At 38.1% G+C, this 23,297-nt stretch overlaps 1 protein-coding gene across 2 annotated transcripts; it reads left to right on the plus strand.

The window, feature by feature from the left end:
* The first annotated feature begins 16,646 nt into the window (after positions 1 to 16,646).
* On the plus strand, positions 16,647 to 21,319 carry LOC136227945 (2-C-methyl-D-erythritol 4-phosphate cytidylyltransferase, chloroplastic-like). Of its 2 annotated transcripts, XM_066016746.1 has the most exons (13): positions 16,647 to 17,003; positions 17,096 to 17,172; positions 17,256 to 17,327; positions 18,312 to 18,367; positions 18,997 to 19,076; positions 19,225 to 19,307; positions 19,416 to 19,493; positions 19,572 to 19,640; positions 20,072 to 20,187; positions 20,485 to 20,575; positions 20,712 to 20,778; positions 20,988 to 21,070; positions 21,150 to 21,319. In XM_066016746.1, exons 1-12 carry the CDS (start codon positions 16,859 to 16,861, stop codon positions 21,029 to 21,031), a joined length of 978 nt encoding a protein of 325 aa, XP_065872818.1. In that variant the 5' UTR covers positions 16,647 to 16,858; the 3' UTR covers positions 21,032 to 21,070; positions 21,150 to 21,319. The 2 variants fall into 2 exon arrangements, with proteins under 2 accessions (XP_065872818.1, XP_065872819.1); XM_066016747.1 differs by lacking the exon at positions 20,988 to 21,070 and having other exon boundaries at positions 16,648 to 17,003; positions 21,150 to 21,318.
* Positions 21,320 to 23,297: the final 1,978 nt, after the last annotated feature.

Raw genomic sequence — 23,297 nt, forward strand, 5'->3', positions numbered from 1 at the left:
CCTTGGACGCAAGGTCTTTACACTCACTTATCCCTCCCAGAGAAGGATTCACAAGTCCTGCGGGCGGATCATTTCACCTCAAAGATAGGTAGCAAATTGAACCCCTGGGCAGCTTTACTTCCTCCAAGAAGGAATAGAACAGCTTCAAACCTTCACAAAGGTTCATACCATGGAGTATGGCTGGCCACCTACTCCAAACATAAATCCTAAACATGCTTATATTTAAAGTACTTCTTTGCGCAAATGTAAGAGTAAAATAAATAGATAGCAGCGTAAAGGATTAACCAAATTGTACTTAGAAGGTTTTTACAAAAAAAATCTCTAGCAAAAGCTAAATAATAATAGGGGCATCCTCTTTTGTGCTTCCTTCGCCTACGATGCTTGCTTGAGGATCCTTCTTCGCCACAGTCACAGATCCTCCATCAGGAGATACCTCCTTATCCCTCAAAGGAACAGGACCCGGTGGAAGGACAGAATCAAGAATTGGTTCTGTACCTGCCTTGGGCGGCATCTCTTCGGAATCATCCGCCACAACTATGGTAGAAGGTTTGGTTTCCTGCATGGGTCCCTTCATCCATCTCCGTACATAATTGCGGAGGTATTCCCTGACATCTGGCATTTTATTAAACCTCGCCACGTCTTCTGGTTCGGGGACGGTGAACTGGGGATCTGTGAAGTCAACTTCAGGATAGGCCAGGGAGAAGTACGCCATAAGCATCTCGCCATAATAAAACGCCTGTACACCCACCGTATATTCAGCTTCTCCGAGAGCATCCTCATGGCTTTTGGCATCAGAAGCCATCTTTGCCTTTAAACTTTTAATCTCCTCATCCCGAAGAACTAAAGCAGCTGTGGCGGAAGCTAGATTCGCATTTGCTGAGGCAATGGTGGAATTGGCATTCGCTATCTCTTTTTCTAACTTTTCAATAGTTGCCCTGTCCGCCACGTTCTGAAGAAGCCCATTTTCCAAAGTACGCAGACGGGCATACAGCTATAAAAGACAAAATGATTTAGTCCAAGGGCGAAAAGGAAGTGAAGGAATTACCACTATCTACATTCTTTTTGAACTCACCGAAAGAAGCTCCGATTTCCCCTTGTGGACGTGAATTGGTCCAGGGATTTAGTTATAGTTCCTTTGTACCTCTCCCACCTGACCCAAGGCCTCATCCAGATCATTCAGAAGGGATTCATTCTTAAAAGAACCTTGGGCCCCCAATTTGGCGGACCAGTATCCTCTAATATCGGGCTTCGCCATCTGCACAAACAGAAAAGAGCCATACACCGCTTTAGAATCGGATGAGCAAAAAAGTAATCAAGAGATGGATTACCTGAACAATCTTCTCAGCAGGTTTGGCGGATCGTATCGCGTCCGCCATAATCTTGGTACTACCAATAGTGTTGGGCCGCCTCTTCTTCAGTGGCGGATCGACAGCTGTCTCTGTAGGACGTTTGCCCGTATCGGCTTGAGGATTAGCCGCTTGACTTTTCTTGCGCGCTTCATCTTCCAAAAGCTTCCTGCGCGTCTCTGCAAGAGCGTGATTGGCCTTAGATACACCCCTGCCAAAGAAGACATCAAAATAATCAAGACTCCTGAAGTAATAGAAAGGTACCTTGATCAAACTGAGTAATTTTTGAATAAATAAATTGATCCTCTTCTCGGCGAATCAATGGAATGTCACCCATCATAAAAGCTAAGGCATCCGCATAAGTCCATACATCCGCCTTGATCTGCTTCATGAGATTCGCCACCACTTCATCACTGCTTGTTAAGATTCGCATGTCACCCGCCATATGTAGCGGCCGAGAGTTCCAAACTGAAGGAAAACCTAACGGTTCATCCTCCTTTATCTTCACATAGAAGAAACTCTCATCCCAGCAATGCACGTTGGACATTTTGTCATAAAAAGGCGAGTAGACACCAAATTTGGCAAATGTAAGGTAGGATTCTGACTTCCTCTTGGAAGGTTTGTGAAAGGCTCTAAAGATACGGCCCGTATAAACAATGCCTAAATTTGAAGCGAGATAGCAGTCTAAGGCCATATCGAGCCAGCCATTAGGATGTAGCTGACTGACGGCAATGTCAAAGTATGAGAGGATATCCGCCATCATCTTGGGAAGAGGAAGGCGAAACCCTCTCTCCACATGACTACAAAATACAGTAAGGAAGCTGTTAGGCGGATTGGAGGGACGTTGATGAGAAGCAGCGAGTTGGGTCTCGTAATTTTTGATCCACAGAAAGCGATCCGCCAAATTCGCCAGATCCACGGCACTCATACGAGATAGAGTAGACTCCGCTCGAGGATTCTTTTTCCTAACAGGGAAGGAAGAAGTGGCCATTGAACCCAGAAACCGATTACGAGCACCGGCCGAAACGGCACCGGAAACAGAAGAAAAGAAAGAGGGATTTCTGGTGGAACGAGTCTGGTAATGGTTACGCGCCGAGTTATTGAACTCATCTAAACCGGAATTAATCACACCTACAGAAGATTGGGAGTTTTCCGATGATGAAGTGGTCCAACTAAAATCTACTTCAATCTTAGGAGGAGATGTCGAGTTAAAAAGTTCAGAAGTCGACCCAGAAGATGAAGATGAACTTCTAAACATTCAGGATAAAAGGAAAATGCACTTACATGGAAATGTAGAAGCTTGAGTAGGATCTCTGAAAAATTTCTGGGAAAATGCTTCGAGGGCAGGAAGAGATGAAGAAATGAGGAAGAAAGAGAAATTAAAAGAAGAAAAAGGTTTTTTGAACCTTCCTAGGGCAGTGTGCCACCACACGTGTCGGCCATCAAATGGCGTTGAACATAGTGCACATTAATGAGGGAGCATATGACGGCTCGCACAAGTCCAAAAGCCCTAAAGGACTTTAAAGGCATTTTAGGGGGGGCTTCTGATAACATCGAGATATTATCATGAGGACCAAAAGAGATATTCACCTTTAAGTATGCCACGTAGCAATCTCTTAAAAGGAAGCTGGCTGGCGGATCTCCACGGATTCGCTTTAGGAGATCCGCTGGCGGATCTCTAAGGCGAATCTCTCCATTCGCCTCAGTAACGGCTGGCCGCCGGCTCGGCCATGAAAGATCATTAAATGAATCATTAACTGTCTTACCCGCCAGGTTAAGAGTAACTTGTAACCGCCATTAAATAAGCATTAATGGAGACTTTCTAGTTACCTAGAGGTTACGAACTTCTCAACTATATATAGCCTACTATCCTAGGCTATCAAGGTACTCACACTTTTCTATATTCTCTAAGCTTTGTCAATACAGTTTATTCTTCATATTCTCTACTGACTTTGGCATCGGAGTTTCCCCCATCGAACCCAACGACGCCCCCTATAGGGACGAGCTCTGATCAGAAATTTCTCCCTTGTTATCACCTTCTTAGTCAGCTCCGTTCTGTTTATACAATTTTGAGGGAATCTTCTAATTTAGTCAGCTTCGTTCTGGCAACTTTGAAGAAGACTTCTGAGACTGAGTTCTACTCCACTCAGCTTCTATTCTTTCATGCTGAGTTCCGTTCCACTCAGCTTGGCTTATGCTGACTTTTGTCCTGTCTAACTTTATATATATATTTTTGCACTCAATATTAAACAAACACATTAGTACAATTAAATCAAAGCATTTAAATTTAATTTCCTCTTAATCATGGATGATTTTGTCAAATCAAAATCTTGTAGAAAGGTGTTTCAACAAACTCCCCCATTTTGATGTTGGCAAAATACATAATTATGGAACTCAGTTATAAGTTACCCCATGATTGATTTATTTTTGAAATAACTCCCCCGTAAGGGTTGCACATATTGTCTTAATTCTAAACCTTCCAAGATTTAATTGAATTAACCTTAAGACATTTATGTATACTGACTTAGTTTAATGTTAGATTTTTCAAGATCTGAGCTAATTGGATTTAAGTCAGTTTTCAAAAATATTAGAAGTATGTTGTTACTCAGTTTATTACATAAGTATTTTAGTGTTAATGTATACTGAGTATGTTTTACTTCTTAATTTGTTTGTTCAATTTTATCAGCCATGTTGAGAAAATGGTACTTGTCATAGATCAAGCAAAAACATATGAGGAAAGATTCTATGCTAAGTTCTAAACATTGACTAAGCTATATCTAGTTCTTCTTCTTTTCCTTCATATTGACCTGAGCTTGATGGTCAGCTCGATATACTCCTTTGCCTTTATCTATACTTCTTGAGGCATTGCCTGCAGGCTGAGTTCCGTCTTGGCTTTTCTCCCCCGTTTTGCCATCATCGGGTATATAAAGGAAGGTTTCGTTTCAAGCTGCAGTGGAGAGGAAATGTGAGTAACGCTGGAGCCGCTTTGTGCTTTCACTCAAGCCATCAATTACAGGGACACTGTCATCTTGGACATGGCGAGGAACCCGGAGAGAGCTGCTAATCATGCTGAGTAGGCATTCATGTGATTTGCTAAGCCAGGTGTGCGCACTGGTGAGCTGAGCAAAAGATTGGTGGTACATCTTTAGTATGGCAAAGTCATAAAACATGCACTGAGCATTGTTGATGCGCATTGCCTTCATAATTGCTTGGGAAAAACTCAAGAGTTGACCATTGGAGACTGGGTCAACATCCATCTGAGCCTTGTTGACATTAAATAGACTTACCGCTTCACTCAGTTGGTCAATAGTGCACTGAGAGGTAGAAGATACTAATTCACACGTACTGGTCAGTTCAGCAGTTAGCTTGGCAAAGCAGTCTTGTAACTCAGCAGAGGTAGCAGACTCAGGATTGCCAGTTGCGCTTGATTTGGTCAGTTCTGCAGTTAACTTAGCAAAATAGCCTTGAAGCTCAGTGGAAGTTGCATACCCTGGATTAACTTCCGACAGTTGTTGGATTTTGCCTTCAAGCGAGTTCAGATGGTTTACCATTGTGAGTACCAATTCAATCAGCTTTGCTATTTGGTCTTGCCTGGGTTGCTGAGTTTGAACGGTGGTCATAATACTTCCAAGATCCTTGAGTCCTCTTAGTTCATTGAGAAGCTGAGTGATACTAGAAAATTAGGAGGACTCAGCATGAGAAGATCAAGTAGCATCAGCTTGAGGAGGGTTCAAATCTTGAAGCAAGGACTGAGCAGAGGCAATGATTCGTCGGCCTGACTCAGTAGCATTCAAGTATGTGAATTGAGCAGCATTTGTCTCAGAGGCTGGAATTGAGCTTGATGGTGGTGGAGTTGGCTGTTTGCTAGATTGACCATCTTGCAGATTGGCTTCAGGAGCTGATTTATCAACATGCTGTGTTGGAGGTGGAGTTTGGTTAGTCATGTTGACCTGCTCAACTTGAGTGGGTGAAGTTGAAGCAGGATTTGTTCCATCTTGAGCAGTTGGGTTTGGATTTTCTAAGGTTTTGGCTTGTTCCTCATCCTGAGTAACAGAGGCTTGGTTTTGTACAAGATCCGTTGGAGGAGACTCAGGCTCAGCATCATGGGAGAAATATTTGAACTGAATTTTTGAGAGTTCAGCATCAATATCTTGAGGAGGGGAATCATCCAGAAGATCAATGTGCTTTTGTGCCTTCTTCTTGAGTCGCTTGAACATTGTTTATTTAGGAGGAGATGGGTCAGCATGAATAACCTCCTCATAAGTATCAACTGTCTCTTCTTCCACAGTTGGATTCTCATGTTGCTCAATGTGATCCTCAACAACAACATTTTCTTCTTCCTCAATTCTCCGCTCAGCATCGTCCTGATGTTGCTCAACATCCGTAGGTTGTTCCTGCTCGGTATTGACTTCTTCCTCAACAGGAGTTTCTTGCTCAGCATCCTTGACCGACTGAGCATGAGTTTGGTCTAGGTCAATTCTATGACCTTTTGGAGGTACAACCCAATCCAAGGGATTTGCTTCAACTGTCTTTGAGGAATGGCCCTTCTTCCTTTTCATCAAAGGGGATTCCGGAGTTTCCTCTTCTTCATCCTCAGGCTCTTCTGGCCTCTTTCTTTTCTCTGCCGACCTAGGTGTACCTTGAGGTTGGTCAGTATCAACATTCTTAGCTCTGTTCATAGCCCGCTTCTTCCTGGGCACTATGTCAATATCTTTTGCACATGTTGCCAGCGCTTTTCTCTTCTTCTTGTCCTTAGGGGACTCAGCAGGAGCCTCCACTTCTTTCTCAGGCTCATGCTCAGGCACATTTTCCTATTCAGCTTCATCATTTTCCTCAATATCTTCAGTTTCTTCATATCCTTTCAATGGTTGATTGTATAATAATCCAACCAGCAGAGCTACTGTGATCTCATTTCCCAAGGTATCAGTTTCATTTATGGTCTCGATTTGTTTATCTTCGAGGATCTTAGTAATTAAAGAACCTAACCGAAGTTTCTTACCTCCTCGCTGGAGCGCACCAACCAGAAATACCGGAAGGTTGAGAGGGGTAGGTCAGCATGTGCCATATGAAGCACTGCTCAAAGTTGGAGGCAGATGAGGCTGAGTTGAGTTTGGGGAAGATGAAATTGGTCAATATGTAGTGTGCCATCTTCTGTTCTTGCCCCATACATGTGCTGGGTATTTCTCCTTTATGATTCTTGGGTTTGCAGAACCCCTTGATCTGGTCAAGATTTTCCTTTGGTACCTTTTCTTTTGTTGTCCTAAACTCCATTCCTTCGTCTGGTAAGTTTAGCGGAGTAGCTAGATAGGCAGGGGTTATGGTGATTTTCTGTCCTTTGACCGTGGTCTCCAAATAGTCAGCATCTTCTTCATCAATAAACATGTTGGAATAGAACTCTCTGACCAGCCTAGGGTATGTTTTTCCGGTGAGTGAGAAGAGACCGATCCATTTGTTCTTCTCGATCCAGTCACAGAACGGTTTCTCAGAAGTGATGAATCCTGGAGAGAACCATCTGCATTTTAGAACCTCCAAGTTGTTGACCTTCTTATGGACCTTGATCATGTTTCTTTCTATTGGCTTTGATGAACCGGCGGGGTCAGCTTGAGTGGGTTTGCCAGAGGTTTGGCCAAGCTGAGTGGTGAAGTTAGGGATTTCTTTTTTGCCGGAAGCCATTGTTACAGATGAAGGTTTTAAGGTTTAACGAGAGAGAAGGATTCGATTTCAGAAGATTTTAAGCGTAAAGAGTAATGAGTGGGGATCCTTTCCCTACTTATAGAGTCTTGAATCATTCCTAATTAATAAACTAGCCGTTTTCTTCTTGGGACTTTAATCGACAAAGATTCTGCCATTTATGACAGGTTCGGCGCATGGGTATTCATTATTACTTGCGTTTTTCTAGGTATGATTTGTTACACGTGTCATTGTTCATTGGTACAAGTGGGCTTTTACTCAGTTTGCCAGAATATGAATCGTTTATGATACTGAGTATTTAATTCTACGTAGATGGATTTTCTATCTCTTAGTAACTCAACATACGTTAATCACTCAGCATGTACATCTACTCAGCATAAGGTGATTACTCAATATGTTTATCTACTCAGCATAAGGTGATTACTCAATATGTTTATCTACTCAGCATGGAATGTTTACTCAACATTTGTATCTACTCAACATAGACTATTAAGCTCAATGTGCAGTAGTTACTAGATTGATATAATTCAGTCAGCATGACAATCACTCAACATTTATTCAAATATTTAGAATTATTGAAGAGGATTAGACATACCGATAGCTTCCCTTAGTATGTTAAATTGCTCATGAGCCAAAGGCTTGGTGAAGATATCTGCAAGCTGTTCATTTGTTGGCACATAGGTCAGCTTGATCTCACCCTTTAGTACGTGATCTCTGATGAAGTGATGCCTTATGCTGACATGCTTCATCCTGCTGTGTTGGATAGGATTCTTGGATAGATCAATGGCACTCTTGTTGTCACATTTGATCTCTATTGTCTCAGTTCTTACTCCATAATCCTCAAGCTGTTGCTTTATCCATAGGACTTGAGCTACACAGCTTCCAGCAGCAATGTACTCAGCTTCAGTTGTAGACAGAGCAACTGATGACTGCTTCTTGCTGAACCAGGATACTAGACAGCTTCCAAGGAAATGACATCCTCCTGAAGTACTCTTACGTTCTAGCTTATCCCGTCCATAGTCAGCATCAGTGTATCCTATGAGTGTGAAGTCATTTGAAGTTGGATACCATAAACCTGCATCAACTGAGCTCTGCAAATATCTAAAAATTCTTTTTACAGCAATTAAGTGAGATTCCCTTGGGTCAGCTTGATATCTTGCATAATAACATACTGAGTACTGTATATCAGGTCTATTAGCAGTGAGATAAAGTAAGGAGCCTATCATACCTCGATAGAGTTTACTATCTATTGACTACTTTTCTCATCTTTGCATAGGACAGTATCAGTACCCATAGGGGTTGATATGGGCTTACAGTCTCCCATATCAAACTTCTTTAACATCTCCTTGGTGTACTTGGACTGACTAATGAAGATGTCGTTCTTACCTTGCTTGATCTGAAGTCCAAGGAAGAAGCTGAGTTCCCCCATCATGGACATTTCGAACTCAGTCTGCATCTGTTTGCTAAATTCTTGACACAAGGATTCGTCAGTAGCACCAAATATTATGTCATCTACATAGATTTGTGCAAGTAGGGTATGTTTGCCCTTTTTCTTAATGAACAAGGTTGTGTCAGCTTTTCCTCTGACATAGTTCCTGGTCAGCAGGAAGTTGGTCAACCTCTCATACCAGGCTCTTGGAGCTTGTTTCAGGCCATATAGGGCCTTCTTGAGTTTATAAACGTGGTTTGGGAATTTTGGGTCTTCAAAACCAGGAGGTTGATTAACATATACCTCTTCGTTTATAAAGCCATTAAGAAATGCACTTTTAACATCCATTTGATACAATTTGAAGTTCATGAAACTGGCATATGCACACAATATAGGTATAGCTTCTAATCTAGCAACTGGTGCAAAGGTTTCACCATAATCAATGCCCTCTTGCTGACTATAGCCTTGGGCTACAAGTCGAGCTTTGTTCCTAACAACATTTCCATGCTCATCTAGTTTGTTTCTAAAAACCCATTTAGTCCCTATGGACTTTTGATTTCTGGGCCTAGGTACTAAATCCCATACCTCATTTCTTGTGAATTGGTCAAGCTTTTCTTGCATAGCATTGATCCAATATTCATCATGCTCAGCATCAGCAAAGTTCTTCGGTTCATGTACTGATACAAAGGCAACGTTGCTGAGGAACTTCCTAAGCTGATCTCTTGTCATCAGCTTGTTGTCAGCAGCATCAAGAATGGACTTTTCTGAATGTCCTCTTGGAATTTTTATTTCCTTAGGCAATGTTGAGTCATTTGGAGCAGGTGTTTCTACAATCTCTGCAGGAACAGATTGGTCAGCAAAGGTAATTTCTGTTTCGTTTTTACCTTTGGTCAGCTCTTGTGCTGATGACTCAGCATGTCCATTTTGGTCAGCAGAAGCTGAGTTGGGTTCTTCCTCTGTGTGTTGAGTTGTTTTTCCTGCAGGGTCAATTTCATCGAAATCTACATGGACTGACTCTTCTACTACCTGAGTCCTTTTATTATAAATTCTATATGCTTTACTGTTTGTTGAATACCCTAGAAAGATCGCTTCGTCAGCTTTGGCATCAAACTTTGCCAGATTATCCTTAATGTTGAGTATAAAACATTTACACCCAAAGGCACGAAAGTATCCAATATTGGGCTTTCGTCATTTCCAAAGTTCATAAGGAGTTTTCTTTAATATAGGTCTTACCAATGCCCTATTCAATATATAACATGCTGTATTGACGGCTTCTCCCCAAAAATACTTTGGAAGCCTATTTTCACTCAGCATTGTCCTAGCAATTTCTACTATTGTCCTATTCTTCCTTTCAACAACTCCATTCTGTTGAGGAGTTCTAGGGGCAGAGAAATTGTGGTCAATACCATTAGTTTCACAGAATTCATCAAACATTTGGTTTTTGAATTCTCCACCATTATCACTTCTAATGTGAGCTACTCTTAGATCTTTGTCATTTTCAAGCTTTTTCACTAATGTAGTAAACATCTCAAATGTTTCATCTTTGCTACTCAGCAAGATGACCCAAGTATACCTAGAGAAATCATCTACAATAACTAAGGAAAATTTCTTACCTCCCATGCTGAGTGGCTGGATAGGTCCGAAAAGATCCAAATGTAGTAATTCCAATGGTCTTTTGGTTGAGATAATATTTTTGCTATGAAATGACTTTTTGATTTGTTTACCTTGCTGACAAGCATTACATAGTTTATCTTTTTCATATTTTAGTTTGGGTAATCCTTCAACTAGTTGCTTTCTAGCTAATTTGGTTAGGAGGTCCATGCTGACATGCCCAAGTCTCCTATGCCATAGCCAGGAGTTGTCCTCTTTAGACACTAAGCATATACTTTTTGAAAGTTGTTTTTCCAAACTCAACATGTAAACATTTTCTACACGAGGGGCTGTTAAAATCAAATCATTTGTTTTTCCCTCGAGTATTTCACACTTAGTATCATCAAATATAAACTTTCTTCCACTCTTGCAAAGCTGAGCTACACTTAGAAGATTATATTTGAGACCTTTAACTAAGGAGATTGACTCAATTTTAGGGTTACCTCCGATAGTTCCTGAGCCAACTATCTTACCCTTCTTATTATCTCCAAAGCTTACACTACCTCCTCGTTTAAGCTCTAGTGTGATGAACTGAGTTTCATCACCTGTCATGTGTCTTGAGCATGCGCTGTCTATATACCAAAATTTTGACTTCTCCACGCATGTCAAGCTGACCTGCATTTTAAACTATTCGTTTTTAGGTACCCAATTCTTTTTGGGTCCTTTCTTGTTAGTGTAAACAGGTGCAAAGTCATATTTCAACTTGTGACGACATACTTTTATAGTGTGGCCAGGCTTACCACAGAAGTCACAAAAAGGCACCCTTTGAGGGTTGTACTGAGTATAGTCAGCATTGTTGTGTTGAGCATGCCAGCATACTTTTGTGGAATGCCCTTTCCTTCCGCAGAAGTCACATTGGACAATCCGCTTGTTATGCCAGCACACATCTTTTGTGTGCCCCCTTTTTCCACAACACTCACATTGAGTGAATTGTTTATGCTGACTAGTACTTGCGTACTCAGCATGGGGTTTATTTCTACTTGAGCCATTCACTTGACTCTGTAAGGTTGTGACATCCTTTCTGAGTTTCTTTAACTCAGATTGGACCTCCGTGACAAACTTATGCATGATTTGCATGTTGGTATGTAAATCTGAGTTGTCCTGGAGGAGATATCGGAGGTCACTCAGCTTGACCTCTTCAATCTCGTCACATCGCCTGCTGAGTGATTTTATTTTGTTATTGCATTTTTTAGTTAGGTTATGTAAATCACTCAGGGCATTTACCATCTCATTTCTAAACAAAAGTAAGGGTGTTACCTCATTGTTGTTTTCCTCCTGCTCAGAATCTCCAGAGAGATCAGCTTGTTCAGATTGAGATTGGCCAGCTCCATCATCTGCCATGAAACATATGTTGGCTGTTTCATTCTGTTCAGTTTCAGACAATGTTGACTCATCACTGTCACTCCACGTGGCCACCATTGCCTTTTTGCTTCCATTCCTATCTTTCTTTAGATTAGGACAGCTTGACTTAATGTGCCCAGTTTGATGACATTCATAGCATGTGACAGGCTTGGAGCTGTCCTTTTTGTATCTGGTGTCACTGGACTCAGCTTTGTGTCTGTCTCCTCTTTTGTATGGTCGTTTGCTGTTTTTGTCATTTCTTTTGAACAACTTCTTCATTTTTCTAGTAAACATGGCCATTTTTTCATCATCAGTTGACTCAGCTTCAGTGGAGTCAGCTTTCATCACTAATGATTTCTGCTTCTTATCTTCGGTTTTCTCCTTAGCTTCAAAAATTTTCATAGAGATTTCATGGGTCAGCAAGGAACCGATCAGCTCATCATATTTGTATGTGGTCAGGTCCTGAGCTTCCTCTACAGCTGTCTTCTTAGCTTGCCAGCTTTTGGGAAGACTTCGTAAGATCTTCTTCACTTGTTCTTCTTCAGTGAAATTCTTACCGAGTCTTTTAAGCTCATTTATTATGTTGGTGAACCTGGCATTCATTGCTGAGATGTCCTCATTGTCAGTCATCTCGAACAGCTCATACAGTCGCATGTGTTGGTTCACTTTGGATTCCTTGACCTTGCTGGTGCCTTCATAAGTCACTTCCAGCTTCTTCCAGATCTCCTGTGCTGACTCACAACCTGAAATCTTATTGTATTCTGCAGCATCTAGAGCACAGTGAAGCATATTGATAGCCGAAGCATTATTTTGTAATTTTCTGAGGTCATCCTCTGTCCACTCAGCTTCACTTTTAACAATTTTCTCATTGTTAACAGTTTTGTATGGCACATGTGGACCTTGAACAATTGCAAGCCATGCACTCATGTTAGTGGCTTGAATAAAGTTCTTCATCCTATTCTTCCAGAATGTATAATTGGATCCAAAGAATAGGGGAGGCCTAGTTATTGATAGTCCCTCATGGAGTATCTGTGTTGTTTGGTTCCCGGGAAGGAAACGAGTGCTATTCTCACCTATTTTTCGGGATCAGCTCAAGATTGTTAGATCTTTGAGTAGTGAGCTTATGCTCTGATACCACTTGTTGGTCCCTAGTAATTAGTTCAAAGGGGGGGATAGGAACTAATGTAACTTTTTCGCTTTTAATTATGCTGACTTAATGTTATTTTAAGAGTTAGTTAACTCTGCGTGTTGGTCAGCACGGCCGATTGATTAGTCAGACAGTTTTAGTTCTATGCTGACTAAGACTGCTTGACCTGAGAGTTGGGAATTGACACTTGAGAGGTCAGCTTCCAACTCAGCACTCATATTTACTCAGTTTTAGTTTTAACAATTTATATGCTGAGTAAATATCACAAGCAACACATGCACACACACACACACACACACACACATATATATATATATTGAGAGAAAGAGTTTAGAAGTTACTCAGCACGACTTATCCTGGTTCGGCCTCTCTGCCTACGTCCAGTCCCCAGTTCCTCCTGGGATTTTCAATCCAATACTGAGCTCTTTCAAGGTAGAGCACAAACCCTTTACAAGACAGTGAGTATGCAAGAGTACGTCCTCTATTCGTCTACTCAGCTCCTACTAAGTACTACAACCCAGCACTTAGATTTTTCTACCACTAAATGCTTACAACCAAGCACTCAGCATACACTCTCAATATTACAATTGATAAACACTTGTTCTCTTTTCAGTAAAGAACACTTTAGAAGATTACACAGAATCACTCTAGCATTTACACAAAGAATAGAAGATTTGGTGTAAGATCTTTGTATTTGAGTGCTTTTAAGATTTCTCTCTTGGATTTTTCTTCTTTGTAATTCGGCTTATGTTCAAGTGAAATCCTTGTCCATTTTATAGATGAATTCTGGAGATTAGACCGTTTGAATTTGGTGTGTCTGTTGATTCCAAAACGGCTCTTTTAGTAGACAGCTTCTGGTCAGCTTCAGTTTTACAGGCCAATCCTGTTATCTGTTTTCTTCAGGTGTCAGCCTTGTCTTCTTCCTACAGACTTGTCTTTTTGTGGCAGTTGTCTTTTACCAATAATCCATTTTCCCATGTTTCTTGGAATTAGTCTTCTGTGTATTTTCGAGGCTTCAATTATTGGTGCAGAAGATTGGCAGACTTTGTCCTTTAGTGAACGGATCCTTCATGCTATCCTGACTGTCACTCAGCTTCATTCGTTATCTTCGAATGTTCAACTTCCATGCTGAGTTCCTTCTTAGTCAGCTCCGTTCTGTTTATACAATTTTGAGGGAATCTTCTAATTTAGTCAGCTTCGTTCTGGCAACTTTGAAGAAGACTTCTGAGACTGAGTTCTACTCCAGTCAGCTTCTATTCTTTCATGCTGAGTTCCGTTCCACTCAGCTTGGCTTATGCTGAATTTTGTCCTGTCTAACTTTATATATATATTTTTGCACTCAATATTGAACAAACACATTAGTACAATTAAATCAAAGCATTTAAATTTAATTGCCTTTTAATCATGGATGATTTTGTCAAATCAAAATCTTATGGAAAGGTGTTTCAACAGTTAATTCTTTGGCTATACTGTCAGTTTTTCCATCCTCCTCCATGGATAATATGTCTAATTAAGTTAGAATGAATTGATTTTTAATGGAAGGAAAAACAATGCCAAAGAAATATGAGTTGTGCGAATCAACATATTTTCATTCATCATTTTGTTTTTGAAATGTAACTTTTGTTGGTTTGTTTGTAACATATTCCTGGAAACTTTGAGTGGAGTTAGAGAGAGAAATAAGTGAGAGAGAGGAGGGAAAGGGGAAGAGAAAGAAGAGGACATAAAAGTATTTTTACATTAGGTGGTCAAATTTTGACTTTTTAACCGGTCAAACTGCTGATGTGGCATGTTGACTTCGCGTTGACCGGTCATTTTTACCCACTATACACCATAATGGGAGGTCATCTATAAGGTCGTACATATTTATGAGACAAATTGAAGGTTTTACACCAAAGTGTGAAATGAGGTAAAGGTTGTACACCATTGATGAAATTTACCCCAATAACGTTAGACCAAATTGTAAAAGACGTAGTTTTTCTTCCATTCCCCAATTCCTGAATGTTGAGTTATGAAGAGGGCTTTATCAATTCTTGTTCAGTGTTGAACGTCTTCAAGATATGTGTGAGAAATAAAGCTAGACATTAGAGAATGTTAAGAACATTTTCTTGAAAACAGAAAGTAGCACTAGAATTAGATAACAATTTTATTCATACAACATCTAAGTTTTTGTTGTTTTATCAGGATTGTTTGTTCGTTAGAGTTTCTATTTTCAAACTGATTTTTAAGTTAATTCTAAGGTATTGGATGTTCTCCGAGTATTGAACTAGAAGTTCACTAATTTTTCTTTTAGAATTTTCGCAAACTCAGTAGTTCACTGCTAGAGAGTTTTTGGCGGAAGAGAGAGAAAGAGATGAAAAAGAGAGACAACATATAGAGTGAAAGAGATGAAGTTGTGAAAGAAAGTGGGAGGGAGGGGTAAAATAGAGAGTGACTGAAAAGTTAACATATTGAAAGAGATGTAAATCTAATCTTTGTTAATTAAGATTAGATGTAAACAAATTAAATCTAATCTTTGTTAGTTTGTTCATAGATTTAGAGTAATAAACTAATTAAAGATTAGATTTAGAAAGAGATATAAATTCAATTAATTTTAGAGAGGGAAATTAACAAAGAGGAGAGAGAGAAAGAAAAAAAATAAAGAAAGGGAGAAGATGGTGTATTTGATTTTTATTTTTTATTTTGGGGTTTGTTTGTGATAGTTAGATAATAAGGGGGGTTAATTTATAAAATAAATAAATATAAGGACTAAATTAACTCTTTTTCCTTTGACTTTTAACACCGTTAGTCAATTTGGTCTGTATTTGCTAATGGAATGAACCTCAATGTACCATTTTGCAAACTTTTAAACCACAAGGGTGCCGATCGAAAACAGGTGTAACCACAAGGTTTATTTTTGTACTTGTCCCTTAATTATATTGAATTGAATTTTTTTTAACACACAACTACATAATTTTAAAAATTACAAAACTAGATTTTGCACATAATTACGTTGTTTTATATTTTCTCATTTATAAAAAAAATATTATTATTAAAATAATAATCGAGCCAAGCTCGTGAGTTTTCGAGCTGAATTCCATCATATTTAAACCCGGTTTATTTATAAATTGAGCCGAACACGATCCAAGTTTTATCTAATCGAACACTAATCGGTTCATTTACATCCCTAGCTATAGTAAAGATTAAGTTGGATATAGGTCCTTGTCAAAAAAAAAGTTGGATATAGGTAAAATATTTAGGGCAAAGTACGAAAAAAATGATTGTGGTTTGCCTTATTTGCAAATAGAGGTTCGTGGTTTAAAAGTTTACAAATAGAGGTATGTTATTTGTTTTTTTACAAAACAAAGTATATAAAATTAAACTTTTAAGTAATTGATGACAATAAGAGCGTTTTTTAATTTTTTTTTTTCAATTACATTTATATATTGACAAAACATAGATCCAAAAATCAAATTGCAACTGTGTAAAATGACCTTATATATCAATTTAGTTTGTAAACTGTCAGATTAGTAAAAAACGTGAAATTCCACCATATTATTTATTGTTTCGATTTAGGGAGTTGTTATTTTCGGAGGTTATGTTTTGCTGATATGTAAGAATAATTTTTTTTAAGATAAAAATGTATTTAGTTGTAATCAGAACTTAACTGTGTAATTGTAATACTTTGTTTTTTAAATAAAATATACCACTGAAGTTTATTTGTAAACTTTTAAATCATATGCATCTGTTTGCAAATTGGATAAACCATGAGCATTTTTTCCGTACTTTTCCAAATATTTATATGTTAAACATATAGTCTTGATCCAGACCTATTAACAATTATAGAAATCATTGCTTCAAAACAGAAAAATTATAGAAACTATTGATCATTGATAGTCAGATGTACAATTTTGACTGATAGTCTTTCCATCTTAGAAAATGGTTAAATATATTATTTATGGACACATGAAACATCAATTAATAAAAATTATATTTTATAAGAAATGCAGAATGATCCAAAAGCAATATCTATTTTAATCCTAGCTGGCCAAATTTGCACTCACTCAAAACCTTAGCATAAAAATTTGACAGCTATGGAAAAGAAAAAAAAATTTGAAGAAAACAGTCCACAGTTTGCTAATTTTTTTTGTCTGTACTCATTCCCATCTCCAAAAGAATCCATTTTTAGTTTCTTCTTCTTCTTCCTCCTCTCTCTCTCTCTCTCTGATCAATTGAAGAAAAGGAAGAAGAAAATATCGAGGAAGTTGGAGGGGAAAGATGGGTTATCATCTACTTCACATGAATCTTTCCTCTGTTTCTACTTCTTCTTTCAATTCTTCTAATTCCTTGTTTCCATCTCATAATGTTGCTTTAATTCCGCCCAATTCTTTTCGCTTCCCTTCTCACTCTAAATTCCCAGTAGGCAAGCAAACAGCTTCTAATTCTATTTCTGTTATTGATTAGAGTTCTTTAATGTTTTTCTTGATTCAATCTGATTTTTTGTTTGTATTTCAGGACGTAAAATCTCTTGGGTCCAAAAGCTTCCCGGAATTGCTACTTCCACCATTAAAAGCTCAGCTAAGATTGAAAATGTAAGTGCTTTTCTTTTGTGTGTGTATATTTGCACTTTGCCTGAGGTTAATTATCCATATATCTGTCTCTTGTGATGCCTCAGAGCTCTGAAACCGTTACAGAGAAGAGTGTTTCAGTTGTCCTGTTGGCTGGAGGAAAGGGCAAAAGAATGGGGGTAAGTTTTTTCTTATATTAGCCTTAATTTTATGTTTCAATCTGTGGCATCTTTTGAACTTTGTGCCCGTTTGGTTCTCCTTTTGGCAGCTCTTTTTTTTTGTTGTTGTTTTATTCTAAACAATATATATAAAATGTTTGGTTAGTATAGAGAAACTGCTATTTTCTAGCTATTTTGATTTGAAAGCAAAATTAGTTAACATCTATCAAAAAGAAACAACCAAACCAAACATACCTTTTGTATTCTTTGTTGTTTCCTTCTTGTGATTTTTATAATATTAAGATGTTTGTTATGTCTGTGGAACAATTGATTCTTTAACTACTATGAAATTAGAATGAAATGATCATCCTAGTAAATTGCATATTGTTGGCTATATGTGTTGGGATTGAGATTTGGATTTAGCTTAAGGTTTGAGAATTGTACAAACTGCTTATCAAATTGTATATAATTTCGCTAGTTGATCTGTAGATTAGGATCTGGTTTAAGGATTTATGGAGAAAACATAACAAAAGACATAATAGATAGAACTGAAGCAAACCCTATTTGCTTATAAGAAAGATAAAAGGGTCAATTTGCTTTTATTCAATGGGTGGGATTTTGATTTTGAGTTAGCTCGAGGTTTTAAAAATTGTATGAACTGGATACTGAAGTTGAACAATTGGTGTTCAGGGAAAAATGTTGGCTAATTGGTGGTTAATAGATAGAGAATTATGTCTCAACAGAAGCCTTAAACATTACACAGGAAAATTCGGTGCTTTCTGTTCCACATTGGAAATTAGTATTTTCTTCTTGTGTATGGACTGTTATGTGATTTATTTGTAAGGATTTGATTATAAGCATGTATGCATTTGCCTTTTCATAATAAAAATTGCCATTTTCTTTTCGTTTTTAGTCATACATTTGTGTATTTTGTTGTTGCTTTATTATCTTTAGTTACTTATTTTCATCTTCCAGATGACAGTTTTGTTGTCTTTGTACGAATAGGCAAGCATGCCAAAGCAGTATCTACCATTGTTAGGCCAGCCAATCGCTTTGTACAGGTACATCACAACTTATATAAAGTTAGCATTGAGACCATGGGGAGCCAATCATCTAGAAGACAAGTTTAACTCGAAATTGAATGTTGAGAAAAACTAAATCCCGCTATGCATGAGTTCAAGAGCACAGTTTTTTCATTAAAACGATGAATTATTTGGATTATCTAGAATTGACTTAATACATGTCCAACCCTCTAATTTGCACTCAAACACTTAATGACTCCCAAACTTTCAAAACGGCCTTTCTACCACCTCAACTCGCTTAAAAAAAAACTTTTTCACTACCTTAACTTGCTTAAAACAACCATTCTGTCACCTCAACTTGCTTATGTTTCGGCCACCTCAACTTGCTTAGAATGTCAGTGACGCGTAGAGTATGTGGTACTGCTATGTGGAAACAAAGGCTTAGCCATGATAGTTTAATCAAGTTTAGCGGGTGAGAAAGTTTAGGGGGTCATTAGGCGTTTGGGTCCAAGTTGGAGGGGCTTGATAAATTGCTTTCTACTATAGGTTTGTTCGTGATTCTATAGTTTCAAGTGCATATATATCATAAATTGGTTGTCTTAGTCCAGTTTTACTACAAAAGCAACACTAGGATATATTCTGAAAATAATTCCATTCTGTTTTTGCAGTTTATACACATTCTCACAAATGATTGAAGTGAAAGAGATTGTTGTTGTTTGTGATCCGTCCTACCAGGACATTTTTGAAGGTTCACGATTCCCTTCTTTCTCACTGTCCCTCCGCATTTGCCTGTGTTGTTCATGGATTGATTTCGGTTTCATGACATGCCCTTAATTTTTGCTTTTTTAGACCTTTTCAAATGAAGATTCTTCTAAGCTAATGCATCATATCTGCAGATGCCAAAGAAAAAATCAATATTGATCTCAAATTTGCCCTGCCTGGGAAAGAGAGACAAGATTCCGTATACAGCGGGCTTCAGGTGCATGAGCTCTCCTTTCTAATTATGACTCCATCTCTTTTCTTAATAGTCAATTTTAGCATTAGTAGATACCTGATCTTTAATCATTATATGCATTTTCCTCTGCAGGCAATTGATTTGAACTCTGAGCTTGTTTGCATCCATGACTCTGCGAGGCCTCTGGTGACCTCGGCCGATGTACAAAAGGTTAGTTTTCATGTTAATACATGTTTGGTGCATTGTGTTTTGATTTTTCGAAGTCGAAGGGGCATTATTTGTGATTAGGTACTGAAAGATGCTTGGATAAATGGGGCAGCTGTGCTTGGTGTTCCTGCTAAAGCTACAATCAAAGAGGTACTAATCATCAGAGGTTAAAGTTTTTCCGCCTGATTATCTGTATTCCTAGAAAATGGTAGTAATATTCTTGAGTTTTCATCGTACCTTGTTTTATCATATTCATATGATGTCATGTATTCCTGAATTCTATATCGTTAGCAGTGAGTATGGACCAAACATGTATTGTGATCCCTGGGTGCCAAATCAACGGTATCTGAGCAATACTTCCTGGATTCTATGGTCGGTCCGCGAGCCCTGGATGCCAAATAGTGAATTAATTTGTGTGATTATCGAGAAATCTCTTTATCAGAACAGGATTCATTGTTGCTTACCGTGCTTCACCTAATTGTTATTTGAGGCACTTAACTTCTTTACTTCAATTAAGATATCTAAAAATCATTTTACCTTTTCAGTTTCAATCATTGATTTGACTTTGTTTCCTATAACAGGCAAACAGTGAATCTTTTGTAGTGAGAACCCTTGACCGAAAAACACTTTGGGAGATGCAAACCCCACAGGTTATTAAGCCAGATTTACTTAAAAAAGGCTTTGAATTCGTCAACAGGTAAATTGATGCTTTTAACATTTCCGGGTTTAATTATTTCCATTGTTCAATACTCTGAAACAATTGTACTTCATTGTAACCTATGTTGCACGGAAACTCCTCGTCACTATCGTTTCCACATTTGGTGTCCATTCCGTTTCCATTACCACTTCCTAGCTATACTTTTATAGAAACAAAGTTTCCAGTGTCTGTTTCGGTGCCAGTTTCCATTTCCTTGCAACATATATGTAACAAATGAAACATTTTTCGTTATTTCTGGGAAATGGATTCTGACAATATACATTATGTTGTTTTCAGTCACAGCCTAGAAGTCACGGATGATGTGTCTATCGTCGAGCATCTCAAACACCCTGTATACATTACCGAAGGATCATACACGAACATTAAGGTATTTCAACTAGCTGATGCATTGATCTCTGCAACTGAGAAGTGATTATACTGAAATGATTAAATATATCAAACATTTTTTTTCATTTCTCTGTTATATTCGAAAAGGACGTGCTGCTGAATCCTATGATTTGCAGGTTACAACGCCGGATGATTTGTTACTTGCTGAGAGAATTTTGAATATGAATTCTGAGAAGTCTTCAAGTTAAGATTTTTTGTATTTTGTTATTGCTCACAGTGTATCAGTTAGATTTTTTTTTCCTTAATTATCCAAAGCTTTTTGCTGCAATTGAGGTCTGGTGAATACAATAAACAATCTTGTAATGGCAAATAAGAGTTATTTAATCTGCAGCAGCCATTTTGCACATTTATTTTTCTCAATTTATGTAGGCTATTTTCTTGCCATTTTTCAGGACTTGGATACTTCAACTTCTATAAGAAAAGTTCAATACGTTAAATTTTGACATTATACAAACGGTGTAATCTTATTGCTATGGTAGAAATTTTAGTTTAATTTTATTTTTTATTTTTTTTTAACGAACTTGTTGCTAAGCAGATTTTTTTATTATTATTAGGGGGCGTTTGATTCAAACTTCGGAATCGGAATTGGAATCGGAATCGGAATGTGACGGAATCAGAATCGGAATGACTATTTGATTAGTTTGTTTGGTTTAATCTGGAATCGGAATCAGACTCCGTTTGAAGTTGTTTGGTTTTCTAATAATCGGAATCGGAATTAATATAAAAGTTTATAATAATAATAATAATATAAAAATTTATAATATGGCTTAAATTTTGATATAATATAAAGAAAAATATTATATATTAGTAAAACAAAATTGAGGAAAAAAAAGTAAATGATTATTATTTAATTTATGTTTATTTTGTTTTCATGGTTTGAATTAAAAAATTAATTCATGGTTCAAATTTTTGAATAAAAAATAAAAAACAAAATAATTTTGAAAAAGAAAAACAGAAAAACGTGGTAAGGATGGGAGGAGTGGAATCAAAATTGATTCCTTGGTATAAGTGGGGGAATGATTGATTCCTATAAAGTAGGTAATGTGATTCCCATTTCATATTATATTTTCTTTAATCAAACACTAACAAACAGAATTGCTCATTCCCATTCCTATTCCATACCATTATTTTGCCCAACCAAACACACTCTTATTTATTAAGAGATGGAGGCCGGAAAGGAGAAGGAAACTCTGAACACACCAACAGGTTGGCATGAACAGAAAAAACCAAAACCAAAACCAAACCGGGCCCAAAATAAAGAAAATAAGAAAATAAAAAGATATACAAGCAACCTGAAAACACGAGATTAAGTAAACTTATACTGAGCGATCCCTAAAATGTCGTCCGACACAAAGATTACACAAAAATTAGGGGCAGTGTTCCACCATACTAAATGAGCATCTGCGAGCAGAGGTGAAGACATGCCAACCAGTCATGACAGATTTTCTAGGGGACGACAGTAGATTTTGACTTAAACAGCTCCACAACAAAGGCTGAATTGGATTCCAACCAAAGTTTGTTCCAATCTCTATCCCAGGCCTGATTAACCGCAAAAATGGCCGCTCGCAGTTCAGCAAGAAACGCAAAAGAGGAGGAGATCGGAAAAGAGAACATACCAAGAGGAAAACCTCTACAGTTTCGAAAAATACCCCTATTTCCTGCTACGCCCGGAGCACCAGAAGCCGACCCGTCAATATTTACTTTAATCCAGTCAAATGAAGGTGCTCTCCAACGAACTGTGATAACAGATGATGCAAGGGGTGGGCACCAAGGTAACAATAACTGATCCAAAATATGACGATCTACTGCCAGAGGCTCCAATATAAACTAAATCCACTTCTCTAATAAAGTTCTAGAGTTTCCGGAGCACTAAAGAGATATTAGGAGTCACCCCATTGAAAATAGCATCATTCCTAGTATACCAAATAAGTCAAATAATAGAAACAATCGCTGATGTCCATAAGGCACCGGTCTGAGGTCTGAAATTATGCTCCATTGCTTTGGAGACCAATCGCAGCAAAGAATGTTGATAATGAACTCGACAACCAAAAAAGTTTGAAATTGCCTTCCAAATGGTGATTGCAAATTGACAATCTAACATGATATGAAATAAAGTTTCTGAAGCATTTAAGCAAATAGGGCAGCGAGAGACCATCGTTATGCCACGAGCCTACAGATGATCCTGTGTAGGCAAGCGATCAAAAAAGGGCTCGCCAACATATCAGTGAACGGGAAGGAGGAAGAAAATGCTTCCAGATAAATTTATGTCAATCCACAATAGCATGAGGCAGTGAGAGCGAGAGATAAAAAGCTTTACCGTGAATTTCCCGCATTAGCAGCCGGTCCAATAAGGAACATCTTCCTCATGAGACTCGATTTTAATATCCTTGATGTCATCCAGTAGAGCAGAATCTGAGAAAGGAAGGTGAGCCTAATTCGAGTTGATGAAAAAACGCGAAACAGGAACGTCAGCCAGAGCCACATCATTTTCAGGAAGATGAAGACGTTGCGCAATTGATGGACGAATCCAGTCCCCATGCCAAAAACTCAAATCCGAATGTGAACCGAGCCACCAAGAAGTGCAATCTTTCACCGAAGAATAAATGTGTCGAACAGAACTCTAGATTGAAGAGCAAATCGGTGAAATTCGAGGGGTGGAAGAGGGTAAAAGGAAACGCTTTTTCAAAATATTAATGGGGAAA

The sequence above is a fragment of the Euphorbia lathyris genome, chromosome 4 (assembly GCF_963576675.1).
Source record: "Euphorbia lathyris chromosome 4, ddEupLath1.1, whole genome shotgun sequence".
NCBI classification, from domain to species: Eukaryota; Viridiplantae; Streptophyta; class Magnoliopsida; order Malpighiales; family Euphorbiaceae; genus Euphorbia; species Euphorbia lathyris.

Coding starts and splice junctions, on each gene's coding strand:
- LOC136227945 (XM_066016746.1), top strand. CDS start 16,859: ATGGGTTATCATCTACTTCACATGAATCTTTCCTCTGTTTCTACTTCT. Junction 20,188..20,484: donor GGCTTTGAATTCGTCAACAG/GTAAATTGATGC, acceptor TGTTGTTTTCAG/TCACAGCCTAGAAGTCACGG. Junction 20,779..20,987: donor GAATTCTGAGAAGTCTTCAA/GTTAAGATTTTT, acceptor GCCATTTTTCAG/GACTTGGATACTTCAACTTC.